Below are 24,678 nucleotides of genomic sequence, written 5' to 3'. Positions count from 1 at the left end.
CCGCTCTTGACTTCCATCTCTAACACTCACACAAACGATGGTTTTGAATGAACATTTGTATGTATTTCATCTAGAATAATGATCAAATGTAGTAGGCTATTATTATTATTATCATTATCATTATTATTATTATTACCCTTATTATTATTATTTACATTTTATGCAACACTATTACTATTTAATAGTTTAGATTTTATGCAACAATATCTTGTCATCGTGACACACGTTTTCATCCTGAAACAACAGAATAGAATAAAAACCAGAGGTTATGAAGCCTCTAATGTTATTCTACGGACTGTGTCGCCCTCTAGTGGACAAACTCCACTCTCGTCTCTATGTCTCGTCTACTCTAAGTATATTATTTATAACTATGACGCAGTGACTCAACAAACACTATTTATGGATATTTAGTCCATTTAATCATTTCATAAAGAGCGTCATCATAATAAGATGATGATTTGTATTGTTAATTCCTCCTCCACTCATTGGTTTGTTAGTTTGTTTTGAGCATAAAGCAGCTAGCTGCTAGCTAGCCGCTAGCTGCAGCAGAACAGTGGCCATAAGGACTACATTTAAGAACTACATGTTCCATCCACCATGGTGGCTAGAAAAACTACAATCAACTACTACATTTCCCATACTACACCACGGGTAGCGTAGCGATGAGGACTACATTCAAAGAACTACATTTTCCATCGACCATGGGTAGCTAGAAAAACTACAATCAACTACTACATTTCCCATACACCAACATGAGTAGCTGTATGGACTACATTTAATGAACTACATTTCCCAGCCACCATGGATGACTAGAAGAACTACACTAGAAAGGACTACATTTCCCGCTCACCTAACTGTCATGCTTCACATAGAATGCCACATGAACGCTTCCGTTTTCGCTTCAAAATAAAACACCTGCCGTGTGAAGCCTCACACAGAACACAACGCGAGTGCTTCCGCTCATTTTTTCAAAAAATCCAACCGCTTTAACGCTTACAAATACAAATACTACGACGGTGTCGCGCGCTGAAAATAGCCGATCTACAAGCTCACAATGAGTCTCATTGTGAGCTTATAGATTGTAACAGCTTCATGTAGAAACCAGCGCCATGTTGCGTCATCTCGTGTTTAATATTTTAATGATTTCACTTGTATTTACTCATTATGTCCACACGAGGGCGACAAGGGCCGTTGAATACAACCAGATGAACTGATCGTCAGATGTTTGTGAAGTGTTGTAAACATGAAAGCTGTTTGTACTGTTTGTTGGTATGAATAAATCCATAGAAAGCTGTTTGTACTGTTTGTTGGTATGAATAAATCCATAGAAAGCTGTTTGTACTGTTTGTTGGTATGAATAAATCCATAGAAAGCTGTTTGTACTGTTTGTTGGTATGAATAAATCCATAGAAAGCTGTTTGTACTGTTTGTTGGTATGAATAAATCCATAGAAAGCTGTTTGTACTGTTTGTTGGTATGAATAAATCCATAGAAAGCTGTTGTACTGTTTGTTGGTATGAATAAATCCATAGAAAGCTGTTTGTACTGTTTGTTGGTATGAATAAATCCATAGAAAGCTGTTTGTACTGTTTGTTGGTATGAATAAATCCATAGAAAGCTGTTTGTACTGTTTGTTGGTATGAATAAATCCATAGAAAGCTGTTTGTACTGTTTGTTGGTATGAATAAATCCATAGAAAGCTGTTTGTACTGTTTGTTGGTATGAATAAATCGGATGCAAGTAACCTGACTGACTGGAGTGCAGTGGTGGAAAAAGTACTCAAATGTTTTACTTAAGTAATAGTACCAATACTGCAATATAGAAATACTCTGTTACAAGTAAAAGTCCAGAATTCTAAATTGACTTGAGTAAAAGTACAAAAGTATTGGCATCAAAATGTACTTAAAGTACCAAAAGTAAAAGTACTAAAATATTTCAAAATAGCAGATCTACAAGCTCACAACGCTTCGCTTGTAGATCGGCTATTTTCAAATAGCCTATGTATAAAATAGGGCTAAAGTGGTTAATGTGTGTTTTATAATGGAATAATTTATATCTGCGAAGTCACTAGTAACTAAAGTTTCGAAATAATTGTAGTGGAGTAAAAGTACAATATCTGCCTCTGAAATGTAGTGGAGTATAAGTAAAAGTATTGGAAATTGGAATACTCAAGTAAAGTACAAATACCTCAAAATTGTAATTAAGTACAGTACTTAAGTAAATGTACTTAGTTACTTTACACCACTGCTGGAGTGACGCCTCAATCCATTCTTCCACCATTCATACACAACTCTGGAACATTTGACTAAATACAATATGGCGTTGTTGATATTTACCAAAATATAGTAAAGTCAGTGTTTCAGATACCACACCACCATTCTAAACCATGTTGTGATAGAAACCAGGAAGACACTCAGTCCTCTGTCCTGCTCACCACCATTGTTTTTGGGCTTAGTGAAAGTTACATGTATGGTGTGTATGATATGAAATGTGAGCTTATCATAATCACAGTCATTCTTAATCATATTCCATCATGTTTGAAGAGAAATGAGACTCCAGTCACTTTCAGCACTGCAGAGTGTGTGTCTGTGTTCAGCTGATGCTTGTTGACACTGGTTAATGCATCAAGGAAGGCAATTATGTTTTCACTGTTAAATAGATCCACATCTATGATAGCATCAAAGCCAAAGCTTTTACAAGCGACCCTCTCAGGCTTATAGATATTTTGCTTCGCGCCGCGTTTCCAGCTTGTAGATCTGCTACTTTTGAATGTTTTTTATTTGAATAATGAACAGTCTGAGTGTTGGACACATGAGGTTCTCTGTCAGACTGTGTATCTTATATGATAAACTGTGTATCGTATATACATAATAAACGGTATCTTATATAATAAACTGTGTATCTTATATAATAAACGGTTCATATTTATCATGGATTATTCTTCATATTCAAGCTAATGCTTAAGCTAAGAGAGACACAATAAAAAGTGAAACAAGACTCCATGTGGTTTCCAGTTGTAACCTGTAGGATTTATTTAAACACACTGCAGTTAAGAGGGATATTGCAACATTAATGGAATATCATTAGGTTATTAAATCCAGCAAAAAGCAGAACTAAAAACAGCTAAAACAATCACAGTTCATTTCAGACACGTCTATTATCATTATTATTATTAGGCCTTAATTAGAGAGAAGCACAAACTGAAGAGGACAGAACTAGATACATAAGAGATTATACTTTTGCACGTGTGAGTAGTGGTAGCTTCACAGACATGCAGTTTCAGCTGTGCACGTGTACGTTATATGTGTGTGTGTGTGTGTGTGTGTGTGTGTGTGTGTACGTTATGTGTCTGTGTGTGCACGCATACGTTATGTGTGTGTGTGTGTGTGTGTGTGTGTGTGTGTGTGTGTGGAATAAATGCATCCTGGTTGGTCCCTGGCAGGCGGAGTGAACACATCGTATCAGTTGACGAACAGCGAACGGGTGAATTCCACAAAGTCGAAGGCTGAAGGCATCTCCCGTCCCTTGGCGTCTAAGTAGGGCTTCATGTGTGAAATGCAGTAATCTGCCTGCTCCTTAGACAGGTTCTGAAAGAGGAGAGAAGAACACATTAGACTCTGCTTCTGGAGAGGACAAAAGTTTAGACTGTCATAATAATATGTAATAGAGTGTAGTGATGTCATAGGTCTTGTAGTGATGTCATAGGTCTTACCTGGTACAGTTCTTCTTTGGTGACGTAGGGCTTGTTCTCGGTGCTCAGAGCACGGAAGGCGCTCTCTATCTCCTCACTGGACTTCACGTTCTCTGTCTCACGACTGATCATGAAGGCCATGTACTCTTGAAGAGATACGTTACCATCCCTGAAAACACACCACAACGTGTTCATAATAATAATAATAATCTAAAGTATGAAGTGGAGATAATAATTAGGATTCATACTTGATGAAAGGTTCACTTTACACTTCACTTTACACTAAAATAAGACTAAGACTAAACCATGTCAGGAGACTAAAATAAGACTAAACCATGTCAGGAGACTAAAATAAGACTAAATAGTGTTTTATTCAAAAGACAAAATCATAATGTTAACACTGTGTGAAAGTCAACTAAAGTGTGTGTGTGTGTGTGTGTGTGTGTGTGTGTGTGTGTGTGTGTGTGTGTGTGTGTGTGTGTGTGTGTGTGTGTGTGTGTGTGTGTGTGTACCTGTTGGGATCCACCGTGTCCAGAATGGATTCAAACTCGGGGTCAGGCTCTCCCTCCTCCACCATAGGAAGGTCATAACCCAGAGAGCGAAGACACGACTTGAACTCCTGATGGTTCAGACGACCCGACTTCTCCTTATCAAAGTGTCTGAAACACAAAGAACGGCTTGGTTCTGAGTCACTGATATAAGACAGTTTAACTCATTCATCTCTGGCATTGTTAGATGTCTCTGAACATTTGTAACTCAAATCTTTGCTTCTGGAGGATTCTACAAATGTCTTCTAAAAAACATATTTTTTAAAACTCTAATATATCAGTAATAATATCAGTGGTTCTCAAAAATGATGTATTTGGCCGTGGACCCCCCATCTCAAAATATGTTGTTCCAGGGACCCCCAGGAGTTGTAACAGTTAAAAATGTTTGCTTTAAAAATATATATTCAAAGATTTGCACACATCTTCACGATTTTTCAAAAATAGCAGATCTACAAGTTCATAGCACGGCACTCGCCGCGCTATGAACTTGTAGATCTGCTATTTTTGAATAGCCAAAGTAATCTTAAAATGACACACAGATGCGATCCCGGTCTTAAATGGTTAAGAGCTTGGTTATGAAACATTGATATAAGACAGTTTTAAGGTCTTGGTTATGAAACAGGGATATAAGACTTTGATAAGACAGTTTTAAGGGTGTAACGTAGGCAGAGAACTTACTTGAACATCATGCTGAACTCCTTCAGTGCCTCCTCTGTCACTCCAGTGGTGTTCCTACACAAAACAACACAAAACACATTCATCATTAGACTGTCTGTGACTTCAACCTGATTTCAGCTAAATGGAACCAGATGGAACCAGATGGAACCAGATGGAGCCTTATACTGCGTTCACACTGGCAGATACAAAGCTCCAGGCTTTCAATAGACTCCAGACACATGAAGATAAACATTACAGTTCAAGTGTAGCTGGCTTCAACTGCAGCTACAAAGCAACAAAAACAACCAAGTGTTGTCTAATCATTTCCTCTCACTCTGTTCTGTTCACTAACGTCCTGCTTGTAATGGAGTGGAAACTAATCAGTTCATTTATACTTTACTAATTTATTATTCTAACCCTAGCCTTTATATTTGTATTATTCTAACCCTAGCCTTTATATTTGTATTATTCTAACCCTAGGCTTTATATTTGTATTATTCTAACCCTAGCCTTTATATTTGTATTATTCTAACCCTAGGCTTTATATTTGTATTATTCTAACCCTTGGCTTTATATTTGTATTATTCTAACCCTAGCCTTTATATTTGTATTATTCTAACCCTAGCCTTTATATTTTTCATTGGTTGGACAAATGCTTGACGTCAACAATATGTTGATCAACATGTGATGCTACAGATATGAAGCATTACTTTATATCTGTTGTAGCATCAGTGTGAACATTACAGGTCTGTGACTCTGAGAGGTCCCCCTAGAGGACCCCCTGCTCTATAGAGTAGTAACATAGGTACCTGGCTTGTATCTGCTGCTCCAGGTTGTGCTGCATCCTCATGCCCAGCTGGTCCAGCTGGTCCCACTGCTGAGCCAGCCCCACGGTGCTGTGTTCTGTGTATTTGTTGTCCAGGATCAGAGCCTCCTCCATGGCCGCGCCCAGGTCCTCAATCTTCTTCAGCTGGCTGCGCATCGCCCGGATCTCCTGGTGCTTACGCTGTAAGCAAAAGTGTGTGCGTGTATGGGTGTGTGTGTGTGTGTGTGTGTGTGTGTGTGTGTGTGTGTGTGTGTGTGTGTGTGTGTATGGGTGAATGTAATGCACATTGTAAAGAGCTTTGGATAAAGGCTCTGTATAAATGAACTTTTACCATTTAACAATACAGCCATAGAGACATTATTTATTATTATATTATATTATTTTACCTTAGTGGCTTCAAGCTGGGATTCTAACGTTCCAGATTCTTCCACCATGCAAGACCTGAACACACACATAAACACACACATATACATCAACACACACACACATATATACATCAACACACACATATACATAAACACACACATACATCAACACACACACATATACATCAACACACACACACACACACACACACACACACACACACACACACACACACACACACACACACACACACACACACACACACACACACTGACTTGTGTCAGGGTCATGTGACTTGTGTCAGGGTCATGTGACTTGTGTCAGTGTCGGGACGTTTCCCTGGTAGGACGTAGCTTCTTATCACCTGACGGGGGGGAGTTTCCCCGGGTATATAAATTGATCTATTGATCGTCATTCCTATTATCAAACATATGGAAAGTTCGTCCTTCATATTATTAAGGTCCGGTTTATCTTTCATATTCATTATAAACATGTCCATAGTCCGTTGAACATGTTACTTTCCTAACCAGAGAGGTTCAGTCATGTTTAGTAACATGTTACTAACCACACATGACTGTATGTAGAGGTTCAGTCATGTTTAGTAACATGTTACTAATCACACATGACTGTATGTAGAGGTTCAGTCATGTTTAGTAACATGTTACTAACCACACATGACTGTATGTAGAGGTTCAGTCATGTTTAGTAACATGTTACTAACCACACATGACTGTATGTAGAGGTTCAGTCATGTTTAGTAACATGTTACTAACCACACATGACTGTATGAAGAGGTTCAGTCATGTTTAGTAGCTCCAGGAGGGGCGGGGTTTTGACACAACCCTGACACAAGCGCGGCTGGATCTGAAAGCCCACACGGGGAGAATGGATCTGAAAGCCCACACGGGGAGAATGGATCTGAAAGCCCACATGGGGGAATGGATCTGAAAGCCCACACGGGGGGAATGGAGAGACTTTGACCTTCCAGAGAGATCATCATCATTGATACTGATAGACACAGATAACCCGTCGATACGCTATGCTATTCAGAGAGGAAGAGGAGGAGGAGGAGGAACCACAGTCAATATCCACCCAGGAAGAGACACACGTACAGCCTTTCTACCAGAACCTTTCACATGTTAAAGCTGCAATCCTAAACTTATTTAATCACTTCTTAACTCATTCCCTGCCTAGGACGTAAAAAACGTCATTTTTAAAAAGATTTTTTTAAAACAAGATCTCACGTTCCTTCATCTCTCGCCACGACACATTTCATTGTAGCACCCGGATATGGAAATATCCGTATCCGGAGATTTTCGTTCCCGTCCGCTTCCTGTTTAGGTCCCGCCTTCAAACGGTCTTTTCTCGGTTGTTGTTTTTCTCCTCGCTGACCGCTGTTTAGCGACGCTGTTTTGAAACTGCTACTACTGCGAAATGGAATGTCGCCGATTGAAAATGTCTTCTCTGGGCCACTCACACAACTACCCTGTGTGTCTACAAACAGTTGAACACGCGATCATAAGGGATTTAGCGAGGTCTGTGGCGAGGTGAAAAAAGTAAGTGAGTTTTCCGTTTACATATAAATATGGGGTTTTTGCACTGGGCTGGAGGAGAGAGACTCATCCCCGATTTTTTTAAAGTTATAAAAAACACTAAATCGCTGGCAGTGGGCAAACACAGCCAGAAATAGGTCTGGCAGGGAATGAGTTAAACCATATTACTTAGTTGAGTAAATTTATAATAATTATAATTATTATAATTAGTTATAATTTATAGTAAATTTGGTAAATTTCCACCACTGTATTACACCTATTGGTTGACATGTAGTACTGCCTGAAGCTCATAACTGGCCAAACAGAGCGGTTGGAATGTGGTTTCTCATGGTAGAGACATGGTTAGGACCCTGACAGGATATCAAAGTTGTGGATTGCAGCTTTAACAGTGAACAGAGTGTTTATAGATAACTTCTTTCTTTAACCATCACACACCTCTTACCTCCATAGTCTAACTTTCTTTCATACATTAATGCACGACTTCATCATTACTACAGGGTTATACAAAAGTTGCAAATAGCGCGCGCACACACACACACACACACACACACACACACACACACACACACACACACACACACACTCTTAATCCAACATTCATCAAGTCACAAAAAAGATAATAATGATATTAACCCGTCCAGAAGATATGTCCTGTTTGAGCAGAGACCAGCAGCACCAGCGAGGAGGCATGGAAGAGAGAGCATAGGAAACACAGAGAGAGAGAGAGAGAGACATACGTTAACATTAAGCATCATGATAAAAGTCCATGTGTATAATGCATTACAATCTGCTTCTTAACACTGTATAAGCACTCATAAACATTCATAATGCTTTATAAAAGCAATCATTTCACAAGAACTTTAAGGTCAATTATTATTACATTTCAAAGCTTTCAATTTAACACATTGTTTGTTTCCAGTTAGGGTCTACCATCCAGTATCATAACAGTTGGGGGTTGAACTCCATCCAGTATCATAACAGTTGGAGGTTGAACTCCATCCAGTATCATAACAGTTGGGGGTTGAACTCCATCCAGTATCATAACAGTCACACTGACCTGGTCTCCTGCAGCCATTGGTGGAAGGCGTTGGCGTGTTGAGCAAACTCCTGGCGCAGCTTGTCGTTCTCCTCTTGCCTCCTCTGTTCCTTCTGCAGCTCCAGCTCTCTCTCCTACAGGAGCAAGAGAGTTTAACACCTTCTACAAGCTCCTACAGAGAACACATTCTACAAGCTCCTACACCTTCTACAAGCTCTTACACCTTCTACAAGCTCCTACACCTTCTACAAGCTCCTACAGAGAACACATTCTACAAGCTCCTACACCTTCTACAAGCTCCTACACCTTCTACAAGCTCTTACACCTTCTACAAGCTCCTACACCTTCTACAAGCTCCTACAGAGAACACATTCTACAAGCTCTTACACCTTCTACAAGCTCCTACACCTTCTACAAGCTCCTACAAGCTCCTACAGAGAACACCTTCTTCTACAAGCTCCTAGAACGTACCTTGATGATCTTCTGCAGGTTCCTCCAGGTCTCCTCCAGGGCCTCCATGGTGAACCAGGTGTAAGGGTTGGACACCACCTGGTAGCTCTTGATCTGTCGGTCCAGCTCCGCCAGCTGGTTGAAGTCGGCCTGGGCGGAGCTCAGGGAGGAGCGGAAGGCCTCATGAGCCTCCCTCAGCGCCCGGATCTCCTCCAGGGAGTTGCATCGCACCGGGTCCGTCAGGTCCTCCTCTGCGTTCTCGAACCAGCTGTTGAAGGCCGACGCCTTCTTGGCAAACGTCAGGAACAAGTCCTCCACCTGGACAAGGACAAGGGTTTGATGCTCTTAACTCGTTCACTGCCAAGGTCTCCAAGCACTCCAAGATCACATTATCTCATCTCCCATGTTAAAGGATTTATAAAAGTCACATAAAAGTGTACAAACTGAGCTGGTTTAACATGTAAAAGGGTTGGAATCACAGTGAGGTACCATTCTGTAATGATTCTATAGAATCACTGTGAGGTACCTTTCTGTAATGCTTCTATAGCATCACTGTGAGGTACCTTTCTGAAATGCTTCTATAGCATCACTGTGAGGTACCTTTCTGAAGTGATCCTGAGCCTCCAGGAGCTTCTTCTTGCGTGCCGCCGAGTTGGAGAGCAGCTGGTTCCAGCGCTTCATGAGGGCAGCGTGACGAGCCTCGATGGCCTTGGACTGGACATGCTGGGCAGCCAGTAGCTGGTCCTTTAGAGCCGTGATGTTAGTGATGCCCTCCTGCTGGAAGGCCTGGAGACCAGCGTCAAACGTTTCCTACAGAGAACATAACAGAACAGAGACCAGCGTCAAACGTTTCCTACAGAGAAACATAACATAACAGAGACCAGCGTCAAACGTTTCCTACAGAGAACATAACATAACAGAGACCAGCGTCAAACGTTTCCTACAGAGAAACATAACAAACAAACAGAACAAACAAACAGAATGCTGCCGTTAGTCAACTGTAGAGTTGTAGATCTGTGGTCTGACCTGCTTGGTGAGCAGGGTCTGAACGGAGGACAGGTCTCTGCCGTAGTCATCCGTCTTCAAGCTGTTCTCCTTCTCACCTGATGAACGAACACACACACACACACACACACACACACACACACGGGGGGGGTTAAATCATCCTGTCGGGGGTTATTTCTCAACAGCGACCGGCGCGTTGTCAATCCTCCTTTGCTTATTATAATTTATATACATTATATATTAGATCTTACACCTATGGCCCCCACCTTCACTTATTGCGGCCCACAGGTTAATATCAGAATAGTGATTATATTACTGATTTCAGCTGTTATGATTCTAAACATGTAAACATGACCCGCTTTAATGACTTCACTCTATATTAGTAGCTTAATGACTAGTATTAACATTATTTTTTCTGTCCAATGTATTTGTATTTAAGTTCAAAAAGCACCAGCAAAAAAAACTAATCAGGATTCCAATTCAAAAATAGCAAAAAATAATTATATATATATATATATATATATATATAATTAGATGAACGTACCTATCCAGGACTCCACCACATCAGCCTTCCAGTTGAACTGCAGGAAGGCTGAGTTCTCGTCCAGCTTGGCTTTCCTCTGACCGGCCGCTCGCTCCAGCTCCGACACTTTGCCTCCGAGCGCCGCCATCTTAGCACTGATGTTATCCACATGATGGTTGTTCTGAGGAACACGGACATGTCATTATTTAACAGGGGGGTCCTGGACCCCCAGGGGGTCCTCAGAGTTACTACAGAGGGGGCACCACTGATCTTTTGCAACATATGTTTTTTTCATAAAACTGTTTTAGAGACAGTTTTTGTTTTTTCTTATGTTGCTATAATCAGTGGTTCAAGGACCCCCAAAATGATGTATTTGGCCACGGACCTCCATCTCAAAATATGTTGTTCCAGGGACCCCTCCTCAAGAAGCAAAGATTTGAGTTAAAATGTTCGCTTAAAAAAAATATATAATATATATATAATATATATATATATATAATATATATATTCAAAGATTTGCACAATTTGTTTTGAGCCCAGCGGTCACAGAGAATATTACATGAGTTTTCAAAGGTTCAATAAAATAACTGTTTTTACTGGCAAGGGAACGTTTTAACATCAATAAAGATCATTAAGGTGTTCAGGTACCATTCTGAATATAAAGCATAGAGATCATTAAGGTGTTCAGGTACCATTCTGAATATAAAGCATAGATCATTAAGGTGTTCAGGTACCATTCTGAATATAAAGCATAGATCATTAAGGTGTTCAGGTACCATTCTGAATATAAAGCATAGATCATTAAGGTGTTCAGGTACCATTCTGAATATAAAGCATAGAGATCATTAAGGTGTTGAGGTACCATTCTGAATATAAAGCATAGATCATTAAGGTGTTCAGGTACCATTCTGGATATAAAGCATAGAGATCATTAAGGTGTTCAGGTACCATTCTGAATATAAAGCATAGAGATCATTAAGGTGTTGAGGTACCATTCTGAATATAAAGCATAGAGATCATTAAGGTGTTCAGGTACCATTCTGAATATAAAGCATAGATCATTAAGGTGTTCAGGTACCATTCTGAATATAAAGCATAGATCATTAAGGTGTTCAGGTACCATTCTGAATATAAAGCATAGATCATTATGGTGTTCAGGTACCATTCTGAATATAAAGCATAGATCATTATGGTGTTCAGGTACCATTCTGGATATAAAGCATAGAGATCATTAAGGTGTTCAGGTACCATTCTGAATATAAAGCATAGATCATTAAGGTGTTCAGGTACCATTCTGAATATAAAGCATAGATCATTAAGGTGTTGAGGTACCATTCTGAATATAAAGCATAGATCATTAAGGTGTTCAGTTACCATTCTGGATATAAAGCATAGAGATCATTAAGGTGTTCAGGTACCATTCTGGATATAAAGCATAGAGATCATTAAGGTGTTCAGGTACCATTCTGAATATAAAGCATAGAGATCATTAAGGTGTTCAGGTACCATTCTCAATATAAAACATAGAGATCATTATGGTGTTCAGGTACCATTCTGGATATAAAGCATAGATCATTAAGGTGTTCAGGTACCATTCTGGATATAAAGCATAGATCATTAAGGTGTTCAGGTACCATTCTGGATATAAAGCATAGATCATTAAGGTGTTCAGGTACCATTCTGGATATAAAGCATAGATCATTAAGGTGTTCAGGTACCATTCTGGATATAAAGCATAGAGATCATTAAGGTGTTCAGGTACCATTCTGAATATAAAGCATAGAGATCATTAAGGTGTTCAGGTACCATTCTGAATATAAAGCATAGAGATCATTAAGGTGTTCAGGTACCATTCTGAATATAAAGCATAGATCATTAAGGTGTTCAGGTACCATTCTGAATATAAAGCATAGATCATTAAGGTGTTCAGGTACCATTCTGAATATAAAGCATAGAGATCATTAAGGTGTTCAGGTACCATTCTGGCTATAAAGCATAGATCATTAAGGTGTTCAGGTACCATTCTGGCTATAAAGCATAGATCATTAAGGTGTTCAGGTACCATTCTGGATATAAAGCATAGAGATCATTAAGGTGTTCAGGTACCATTCTGAATATAAAGCATAGAGATCATTAAGGTGTTCAGGTACCATTCTGAATATAAAACATAGAGATCATTAAGGTGTTCAGGTACCATTCTGAATATAAAGCATAGAGATCATTAAGGTGTTCAGGTACCATTCTGAATATAAAGCATAGATCATTATGGTGTTCAGGTACCATTCTGAATATAAAGCATAGATCATTATGGTGTTCAGGTACCATTCTGAATATAAAGCATAGAGATCATTATGGTGTTCAGGTACCATTCTGGATATAAAGGATAGATCTTTAAGGTGTTCAGGTACCATTCTGGATATAAAGGATAGATCATTAAAGTGTTCAGGTACCATTCTGAATATAAAGCATAGATCATTATGGTGTTCAGGTACCATTCTGGATATAAAGCATAGAGATCATTATGGTGTTCAGGTACCATTCTGAATATAAAGCATAGATCATTAAGGTGTTCAGGTACCATTCTGGATATAAAGGATAGATCATTAAGGTGTTCAGGTACCATTCTGGATATAAAGGATAGATCTTTAAGGTGTTCAGGTACCATTCTGGATATAAAGGATAGATCATTAAAGTGTTCAGGTACCTTCTTGATGAGCTCGTCTCCGTTGCTGCACACATCGTTGACTCTGTCCCTGTGCACCGTGAAGTCTGTCTCGAATGCTTCATGTTTCTTCAGTAAGCCCTGAAACACCAAACACATTTTAATACACTTTACCGTCACTTTACCATCAAACACATTCTAATACATTTACCATACTGAAACACATTTTAATACATTTACCATACTGAAACACATTTTAATACATTTACCATACTGAAACACATTTTAATACATTTACCATACTGAAACACATTTTAATACATTTACCATACTGAAACACATTTTAATACATTTACCATACTGAAACACATTTTAATACATTTACCATACTGAAACACATTTTAATACATTTACCATACTGAAACACATTTTAATACATTTACCATACTGAAACACATTTTAATACATTTACCATACTGAAACACATTTTAATACATTTACCATACTGAAACACATTTTAATACATTTACCATACTGAAACACATTTTAATACATTTACCATACTGAAACACATTTTAATACATTTACCATCACACTCTGAAGTCCCCATGATGAAGTGTAATGTGTTTTATGTGAGGGTAAACTCATAGCTTTGACCCTCTGTCTGCACCATCTCTACTCTATAGAGTCAGACTGTTGGGTTATTATTAATAAGTATAAGTATAAGTAATAATAAGCATAAGTATTAATAAGTATACGTATAAGTATAAGTAATAATAAGTATAAGTATTTCTCACCTGCACGGCAGCCAGTGTGTCACCATAGTCCTCACTTCCCACCAGATTCAACTTCTCATTAATCCATGCTTCTTCCTCTTCCACGTTCGCCACAAACTGCTGATACTCCAAAGACTCCTCCAGTCTCTGTCCCCTAAGAACACATAACATAACATTTAATCCAGTCTCTATCTGTCCCCTAAGAACACATAACATAACATTTAATCCAGTCTCTATATGTCTCCTATAAGAACACATAACATAACATTTAATCCAGTCTCTATCTGTCCCCTAAGAACACATAACATAACATTTAATCCAGTCTCTACCTGTCCCCTAAGAACACATAACATAACATTTAATCCAGTCTCTATATGTCTCCTATAAGAACACATAACATAACATTTAATCCAGTCTCTATATGTCTCCTATAAGAACACATAACATAACATTTAATCCAGTCTCTATCTGTCCCCTAAGAACACATAACATAACATTTAATCCAGTCTCTATATGTCTCCTATAAGAACACATAACATAACATTTAATCCAGTCTCTATCTGTCCCCTAAGAACACATAACATAACATTTAATCCAGTCTCTATCTGTCCCCTAAGAACACATAACATAACATTTAATCCAGTCTCTATCTGTCCCCTAAGAACACATAACATAACATTTAATCCAGTCTCTATCTGTCCCCTAAGAACACATAATATAACATTTAATCCAGTCTCTATCTGTCTCCTATAAGAACACATAATATAACATTTAATCCAGTCTCTATCTGTCCCCTGAGAACACATAATATAACATTTAATCCAGTCTCTATCTGTCCCCTAAGAACACATAAAATAACATTTAATCCAGTCTCTATCTGTCCCCTAAGAACACATAACATAACATTTAATCCAGTCTCTATCTGTCCCCTAAGAACACATAACATAACATTTAATCCAGTCTCTATATGTCCCCTAAGAACACATAATATAACATTTAATCCAGTCTCTATCTGTCCCCTAAGAACACATAACATAACATTTAATCCAGTCTCTATCTGTCCCCTAAGAACACATAACATAACATTTAATCCAGTCTCTGTCTGTCCCCTAAGAACACATAACATAACATTTAATCCAGTCTCTATCTGTCTCCTATAAGAACACATAATATAACATTTAATCCAGTCTCTATCTGTCCCCTAAGAACATATAACATAACATTTAATCCAGTCTCTATCTGTCTCCTATAAGAACACATAACATAACATTTAATCCAGTCTCTATCTGTCTCCTATAAGAACACATAATATAACATTTAATCCAGTCTCTATCTGTCCCCTAAGAACACATAACATAACATTTAATCCAGTCTCTGTCTGTCCCCTAAGAACACATAACATAACATTTAACTCACTGAGTGCCATTAACGTGTTTCACGTGTTTTTAGCGCTATGGCTCAACGTGCCATTAACGTGTTTGACGTGTTTTTGAAAAATTAGCATAAAAATGAAAAAAAAAAAGTTTTTTTTTTTTTTTTTGAAAAACATGTTCAGAACCCAAGATATCATCATCTGAAGGTGTGCAGCTCCATCCACTCCTTGTTTAACTTAGAACTGAAAAAGGCTGTATCTCGCTTCCTAAGCACTTTTTGTTTTTTGTGAAAAAAACTCTGGCACTGGGACAACATCATTTTTAAATATTTTTTGTTTATTCGTTTCTGTTCTTTTACATACTCATAGGTAGTAAAATTTAGTGCCAGAATTGTCAAGCGTTTAAAAAAAATAAAAAATTCTGGCACTCAATGAGTTAATCCAGTCTCTATCTGTCTCCTATAAGAACACATAACATAACATTTAATCCAGTCTCTATCTGTCTCCTATAAGAACACATAACATAACATTTAATCCAGTCTCTATCTGTCCCCTAAGAACACATAATATAGCATTTAATCCAGTCTCTATCTGTCCCCTAAGAACACATAACATAACATTTAATCCAGTCTCTATCTGTCCCCTAAGAACACATAACATAGTATTTAGTCCAGTCTCTATCTGTTCCCTAAGAACACATAACATAACATTTAATCCAGTCTCTATCTGTCCCCTAAGAACACATAACATAACATTTAATCCAGTCTCTGTCCCCTAAGAACACATAACATAACATTTAATCCAGTCTCTATATGTCTCCTATAAGAACACATAACATAACATTTAATCCAGTCTCTATATGTCTCCTATAAGAACATATAACATAGTATTTAGTCCAGTCTCTACCTGTCCCCTAAAAACACATAATATAACATTTAATCCAGTCTCTATCTGTCCCCTAAGAACACATAACATAACATTTAATCCAGTCTCTATCTGTCCCCTAAGAACACATAACATAACATTTAATCCAGTCTCTGTCTGTCCCCTAAGAACACATAACATAACATGTAATCCAGTCTCTGTCCCCTAAGAACACATAATATAACATTTAATCCAGTCTCTATATGTCTCCTATAAGAACACATAACATAACATTTAATCCAGTCTCTGTCCCCTAAGAACACATAATATAACATTTAATCCAGTCTCTATATGTCTCCTATAAGAACACATAACATAACATTTAATCCAGTCTCTATCTGTCTCCTATAAGAACACATAACATAACATTTAATCCCGTCTCTATATGTCTCCTATAAGAACACATAACATAACATTTAATCCAGTCTCTATCTGTCCCCTAAGAACACATAATATAACATTTAATCCAGTCTCTGTCCCCTAAGAACACATAATACAACATTTAATCCAGTCTCTATCTGTCCCCTAAAAACACATAATATAACATTTAATCCAGTCTCTGTCCCCTAAGAACACATAACATAACATTTAATCCAGTCTCTATATGTCCCCTAAGAACACATAATATAACATTTAATCCAGTCTCTATCTGTCCCCTAAGAACACATAATATAACATTTAATCCAGTCTCTATCTGTCCCCTAAGAACACATAACATAACATTTAATCCAGTCTCTATCTGTCCCCTAAGAACACATAACATAACATTTAATCCAGTCTCTATCTGTCCCCTAAGAACACATAACATAACATTTAATCCAGTCTCTATATGTCCCCTAAGAACACATAATATAACATTTAATCCAGTCTCTATCTGTCCCCTAAGAACACATAATATAACATTTAATCCAGTCTCTGTCTCCTATAAGAACACATAATATAACATTTAATCCAGTCTCTATATGTCTCCTATAAGAACACATAACATAACATTTAATCCAGTCTCTGTCCCCTAAGAACACATAACATAACATTCAATCCAGTCTCTGTCTCCTATAAGAACACATAATATAACATTTAATCCAGTCTCTATATGTCTCCTATAAGAACACATAACATAACATTTAATCCAGTCTCTGTCCCCTAAGAACACATAATATAACATTTAATCCAGTCTCTATATGTCTCCTATAAGAACACATAACATAACATTTAATCCAGTCTCTATCTGTCTCCTATAAGAACACATAACATAACATTTAATCCAGTCTCTATATGTCTCCTATAAGAACACATAACATAACATTTAATCCAGTCTCTATATGTCTCCTATAAGAACACATAACATAACATTTAATCCAGTCTCTATATGTCTCCTATAAGAACACATAACATAACATTTAATCCAGTCTCTATATGTCTCCTATAAGAACACATAACATAACATTTAATCCAGTCTCTATCTGTCTCCTATAAGAACACATAATATAACATTTAATCCAGTCTCTATCTGTCTCCTATAAGAACACATAATATAACATTTAATCCAGTCTCTATATGTCTCCTATAAGAACACATAACGAGAGTTATGCATATAACTAAGGTTCTACGAATTCCGGATGACCGCCAGAGGCAGTGTTTTCAACACCTGGATATTCATCGTGCGCTCGCGCATAGGTCGAATATTAATACCAACAAAGTCACTCGTGACCTGTGTACACGCACGCCACCTATATAGGTGCGGTGCACACAGCGATCATCCTCTTGAAATCCTTTCGTCGAGAATGAGATTCCGAGTGACAGTCAACTCTGGCGGTCATCCGGAATTCGTAGATGCTTAGTTATATGCATAACTCTCGTTCTACTTCATTCCTTCTGACCGCCAGAGGCAGTGTTTTCAACACCTGGATGACTAATACCAACATAGTCACGAGGAATCTGCGCTTACCGAGGTCGGTTTGCAGATAGAATGAACAGACAACAGCACAGCCGTCGCTGCGAGACGGCCAGGTTGACACTATATATATATATATACACATTATATATATATAGGAGCGGGCAAAAACCCATGATAGATGAAGCCCATTCGGCTGCATCTCCTGGCCTGCTCTAAGCCTGTATCACTGAGGGAGAGGCTCTGGCAACATCCCCGGTCAAAAAATGCCTTGGGGGAAACCTAGAGGCCCGCTGAAGACGTACATCTGCCTGAACGCAGCAATGAAAGTCTCCATTGAGCCAAGGCACAGCTGTGCCCTTCATCACAGACCAATACAACCAAACTCCAGCCATCACAGCTATGTCCTGCCACAGAGCCCGGACGGGACACAATAAGCAGGTACTAGAATGCAGTTGCTCCACCCCTGGTTGAGGAGCAAACTAACAAATCAATAGGCTAGCTGACGTGAAAGGCAGAAAGCCTCTGAGGACGTAAGGAGGGGTCGGCCATCCCACTTTAACAGTCTCTGGCAATGGCCAGGGCATGAAGCCCACCTACTCACTTTTGCATATGAAGCAGTGAGGACAAAGAGTACTAGCAGATAGTCATCTGAGAGCAGCCTGATGTACCGGCTGGGGACAAAGCTTCCAATACTACAGGCAAGCATCATGAAGGCACCCATGCAACCTGCGGGAGCCACACGCAGAGAGCATCTCAATGGTAGAGAGGCTGAACCCCTTCATTTAACATCATCCGCGGAAATCTAGAGCGGCATAAGCACAGAGCAAAGCTCCCACCTATACAGTGGCCCTTGTCCCAACTAGAGCACAATTCACACTCGCTGGCGTGCAACGCCCTGGTATATCAAAGCGGCAGGGCGAGAAACACCCTCAACGCTAATCCTTATTCTTCTATTTTTATTGTCGTCCAGCGACCAGCAGCAGCGGGGCGAGACACACCCCCAATGCTTGCGGTATATCAAAGCGGCAGGGCGAGAAACACCCTCAACGCTAATCCTCATTCCTTTGGTACGTTGTACGAAAATCCAGTAATGTTCGGACAATAGTTTTGAGTTTCAGTGGTCATTGACGCAGCCGAAGGTTAGGAGTGAGGATGCCACATGCACCTCCCCCCCAAACTGTGACAGGAGATCTTGTCTCCGTGGAGAGGCCAAGGCACTTCATTGAGAAGCTGCAGTAGGCCAGAGCATCTTGCCCTAACGGACTGGTCTGTCCCGGCAGGGAGACCTACAGTCAACAACGCGTTATGCCCTCAAGGCTAACGGTACTACCGCTCTGCCATACCTATGCACGTGATCCGAACTGCTATCGGATCCAAGAGGCTTCCAGTGGGAAACACGTCCGCAGCCTGGACTGTACACCCAACAAGCGCATTGCTATGAAATTTGCAAGATGAGGCAAGGCCCACGGAAGGAGCTTCCAAGCCTCCTGCAGAGACTGACTGGGTCAAGCGCCCCAGAAGACAGACTGTTGCAGGTCCAGTGCATCAACAACGCTGGCTGGAGGCCCTCACCATTCTGTTGCAGTCTTGGGGTTCGAGGCCCAAGCCACAAATATATATATGAGTAAATCAAGTAGATCAAGCAGAAACCTTCCAATTGAACTTAACTGCCTGTTCGCGGTGCACTATGCAACAAGGCCTGTTGGGTAGCAGGCCCAAACGTCTGGCCTGGAATGACAGGCAGAGTGTGAAGTGTCTCACTGACCCTCCATGAGAGTGGGGCCTGTTGGAATGGTCCACACTTTTCTTTTTCTCCACATTTGTACATACGTGAAATTCATCCGCTGTATTTATTTACCCATCCTAGAACTACTAGGAGCAGTGAACAGCCATTCAACGGCGCTCAGGGGGCAATTAGGGGCTCAGATAGGGACACACATCGACCCATTGCTGGCCTGGCATCGAACCCGGGACATCCAGAGGCTCTGGCTCCCCATGCGGGCCACTAACCACTCAGTTATGGCCACCCCTTAGAAAAGCCACACGTGGCACTGACATTATGCAAGTAGACAGTCTGCTGATTTTTTAATCATGCAAGCAAACGCCTAGAGTGATAGGCGCTGCATAGGCGCTGTACAGGCGCTGTGTCTGCGTATCAACACTCGCATGCCGGAGGGCCAGGGCGAGGTAGTTAAGGGAATGTCCAATACATCCCATTCCAGCTGCTGTGGCATGGCTCTAGGTAGCAGACCAGAGACTAACGCTGTGGCCATGAGCAACAGTCATCCAGCTCAACAGCTTCATCTAGTGACACCACCAGAGAAGCAATGTTTACAGTTTAGGCATTTAGCAGGCACTCTTAATCCGGATCGACTTACAGTAAGGTAAGTAAAGTAGGCAATGTTGGCATCAGCCACTAGCCTTAGGTCTAGGCCATATTGGGCTGTACTCCCCATGGTCGACCAATTAGCTAAACATTCACAGCCATAGCCTGTGTCAGGCACCATAGTCAGGACATGACTGGCACAAGTAATGGACCTTCTCTTCTGGGACCAGCAATTGTTGCAATAATCCATGGGCAACAGCAACCGAGTGAGACACTCAATACTACTGATGACGTAGCCGTAGCGAAAGCGAGAATCATTCAAGCTACAGTGTCAAGGACACAGTATGATAGTTAAGAAGTGGTGAAGCGAACACTTCAATCGTCATATAGAATTATTTAAGACTATTGCACTACCAAGCACATAGTATTATCTGGATAGCAGCAGAGCGACATACACTCAAGCTATGATATCAAGTATTCACAGTATACTGTTGAATAGCAGTAGTGAGTACCAGGTACACACAGTATTAGTGGGTAACAGCAGAAGAGCGAGATACACTCAGTGCTATTGATAACCTGGCCATAGCAAAAGAACGAGAATCGTTCAAGCTACAGCGTCAAGTACCTATGTACTTGTTAATGTATTCCGTTGCCTTAGACCCCAGGAAGAATAGCTGCTGGCTGTCCTTTCGCCGGAGCTAATGGGGATCCATTGCCAATAAACAAGTTTATTGATTATCAGTACACCGAGTTACTAATATGCAACGTCGTCGTAGCAAGGAGCGAGAACCACTCAAGCCACAGTGTCATGTCATGTGTCAAATACACACAGTATGATAACCAAGTGATGGCAAAGCGAGACACACTTGAACCATACTAGTATTATAATTCCATTTTACTGCCAAGCACAAAACAGTATAATCCGAATAGCAGCAGCTATGATACGCACTCAAACTGTGAGGTTAAGCACACACAGTGGCAGTATTGGCATATCCCTGTTATATCACAGGCAAAATATGCTGCTTAAGTCAGTACTGAGCAGCGTTTACTACTTAACATGTGTTTTGGCGCTCAGTGGAGTTGGGACCTGTATGCACACACCTGCCCGGTAGTGTGTTATTCTCTGGACATAGCACCAAGTACATGTAGTAATAGGTACACAGTATATCGTCCAATAACGACCGAGTGAAGCACACTCTGGATGCTCTTTATTAGCTGCAGCAATCAAGCTAACAAGCACCACATGTCTGGTAGATAGAATGTCTGCGTTAGAGTGAGAACCACTCTCAGCCAAAACATTCACAGAAGAGGGCTCATACAGTGGTGTAAAGTAACTAAGTACATGTACTCAGTACTGTAGTTAAGTACAATTTCGAGGTATTTGTACTTTAATGGAGTCCAGTTCTCCGCCACTGCGCCCATTAATGCTTTGGTCGTCCCTTCGAGGCGAAAGAACACCTCCTATGAGACACATTAACCAGTCAATCTGGCTCCACCGCTGTCATGTCGTCGAGGGGAGAGCACCTCCTATGAGACATTAATCAGGCAATCAGGTTCTGCCGCGGTCTCTCAAAGTGGGAGTCCAAGGCTGCAATAGACATAGCATCGTCCTCATGTTGATCAGCAACATTGACAGTATCATGGCCATAGTTCCCATCTCTGACCTGGAGTGGAGGCGCTGGGGCCACAGCATCGGTGCGGGGAGCACCAGGCTGCAGGTTGAGAAGGGCCTCAATCTGAGCAACTCAGAGGTCAATGTGTCCACTTTGCGGGACAACGGACTCCTGACGTCTCCTCTTGACGCCTGAGGTCCTAGTACATGGGCGCTAGAAAGACCCCTTACAGGGCTCAAGACTGGCATTCCTGAGGGAGGCAGTGTGTATATCTGCCTGTCTCTCACATATCATGATTTGTGTGCATGGGGATCCCACCTTAACAAGCTCAGTGCTCAGTTAGTAGACCTTGTATTGCGAATTTGTACTTCCATGTACTGATGTTCTCATGTCTTACTAAATAAAGTACATCAATCAATCAATCAATGCCCAACGCCAAGACAGTGTGGGCACAGGACATGGCCATCTTCTGATGCCAGAACAGCCGAGCACGTGTTGCAGGTGTCACAGTTGATCTCTTCCTTTTTTTCCCAGCGACAAGCAGCAGTGGATGGGAAACACTCACAACGCTGACGCCATGTTGCGGTGGTCCGCACGTGGTTGTAAAGCGGCAGAATGGGATACACTCTCAACGCTAATACTTTACACTCCTTTCGTCCAGCGACAAGCAGTAGCCGAGTGGGAAACACTCAAAATGCTGACGCCATGTTGCGGTGGTCCGCACGTGGTTGTAAAGCGGCAGAATGGGATACACTCTCAACGCTAATACTTTCCCCTTCTTTCGTCCAGCAACAAGCAGTAGCAGAATGGGAAAACACTCCTAATGCTGACGCTATGTTGCGGTGGTCCGCACATGGTTCCTCAAAGCGGCAGAATGGGATACACTCTCAGCGCTAATACTCTCCATTTCTTTCGTCCAGCGACAAGCAATAGTTCAGCGAGACACACTCAATGCTTACGCTATTTGGCGGTGGGCCGCCCGCCATGGCTTCCCAAAGCGGCAGAGGGAGATGCACATTCCATTATATATTTTCTCTTTCAGAAAAAAAATGTATCCATTCCTGTAAACACAGCCCAATACATGCACTCACCGTCGCCAATGTACAGCCATGGCTCCAAGCTATCCGTGTCAGGACAAACAACAACAGTGCAGCGGGCTGAAGCTCACGCTGCTATTGTTGTTAGCTTCAGTGCTAGCAAGCTAGCTCCATTCACCGCTGCAGGGCTGCTCCTACATGCGTCCTTTCTTTTCCTTTGCGGTTCTTTCCGATGCCCCTATGAATGGGGTAATCCAATGTATAAAGCAGACTACGCAGTCTCTGGAGGACGAACTAGTTCGTAGCCCCAACCGTATTGGTTGCGAGACTCCACGCGCAGCTGCAGTTGATCGACCTACGCCTCTTGGAGGCGAAAAGATGAAAAGAGGATGATCGCTGTGTGCACCGCACCTATATAGGTGGCGTGCGTGTACACAGGTCACGAGTGACTTTGTTGGTATTAATATTCGACCTATGCGCGAGCGCACGATGAATATCCAGGTGTTGAAAACACTGCCTCTGGCGGTCAGAAGGAATGAAGTAGAACATAACATTTAATCCAGTCTCTATCTGTCTCCTATAAGAACACATAACATAACATTTAATCCAGTCTCTATATGTCTCCTATAAGAACACATAATATAACATTTAATCCAGTCTCTATATGTCTCCTATAAGAACACATAATATAACATTTAATCCAGTCTCTATATGTCTCCTATAAGAACACATAATATAACATTTAATCCAGTCTCTATATGTCTCCTATAAGAACACATAATATAACATTTAATCCAGTCTCTATATGTCTCCTATAAGAACACATAATATAACATTTAATCCAGTCTCTATCTGTCTCCTATAAGAACACATAATATAACATTTAATCCAGTCTCTATCTGTCTCCTATAAGAACACATAATATAACATTTAATCCAGTCTCTATATGTCTCCTATAAGAACACATAATATAACATTTAATCCAGTCTCTATATGTCTCCTATAAGAACACATAATATAACATTTAATCCAGTCTCTATATGTCTCCTATAAGAACACATAATATAACATTTAATCCAGTCTCTATACGTCTCCTATAAGAACACATAATATAACATTTAATCCAGTCTCTATCTGTCTCCTATAAGAACACATAACATAACATTTAATCCAGTCTCTATCTGTCTCCTATAAGAACACATAATATAACATTTAATCCAGTCTCTATATGTCTCCTATAAGAACACATAATATAACATTTAATCCAGTCTCTATCTGTCTCCTATAAGAACACATAACATAACATTTAATCCAGTCTCTATCTGTCTCCTATAAGAACACATAATATAACATTTAATCCAGTCTCTATCTGTCTCCTATAAGAACACATAATATAACATTTAATCCAGTCTCTAT

At 40.2% G+C, this 24,678-nt stretch overlaps 1 protein-coding gene across 7 annotated transcripts in view; it reads right to left on the bottom strand.

The window, feature by feature from the left end:
* Positions 1–3,002: 3,002 nt before the first annotated feature.
* The window catches only part of sptan1 (spectrin alpha, non-erythrocytic 1), a 114,793-nt gene continuing 93,117 nt past the window's right edge, over positions 3,003–24,678 (bottom strand). For all 7 annotated transcript variants that reach the window (XM_084046697.1, XM_084046696.1, XM_084046699.1 and 4 more), the window contains 14 exons: positions 14,115–14,247; positions 13,360–13,458; positions 10,677–10,836; positions 10,154–10,230; positions 9,728–9,937; positions 9,149–9,445; positions 8,699–8,811; positions 8,275–8,292; positions 6,109–6,163; positions 5,706–5,902; positions 4,918–4,971; positions 4,204–4,350; positions 3,713–3,860; positions 3,003–3,587 (listed from right to left, as the gene is read on the bottom strand). In XM_084046697.1, coding sequence (XP_083902823.1) covers positions 3,462–3,587; positions 3,713–3,860; positions 4,204–4,350; positions 4,918–4,971; positions 5,706–5,902; positions 6,109–6,163; positions 8,275–8,292; positions 8,699–8,811; positions 9,149–9,445; positions 9,728–9,937; positions 10,154–10,230; positions 10,677–10,836; positions 13,360–13,458; positions 14,115–14,247 — 1,834 coding nt within the window. In that variant the 3' untranslated portion in view covers positions 3,003–3,461. The remainder of the gene's footprint in view (positions 3,588–3,712; positions 3,861–4,203; positions 4,351–4,917; positions 4,972–5,705; positions 5,903–6,108; positions 6,164–8,274; positions 8,293–8,698; positions 8,812–9,148; positions 9,446–9,727; positions 9,938–10,153; positions 10,231–10,676; positions 10,837–13,359; positions 13,459–14,114; positions 14,248–24,678) is intronic.

This window comes from Gymnoscopelus microlampas, assembly GCF_963454915.1.
Source record: "Gymnoscopelus microlampas genome assembly, chromosome: 21".
In the NCBI taxonomy this organism is placed as follows: Eukaryota; Metazoa; Chordata; class Actinopteri; order Myctophiformes; family Myctophidae; genus Gymnoscopelus; species Gymnoscopelus microlampas.
This window is presented reverse-complemented; position numbering and strand designations above follow the sequence as displayed.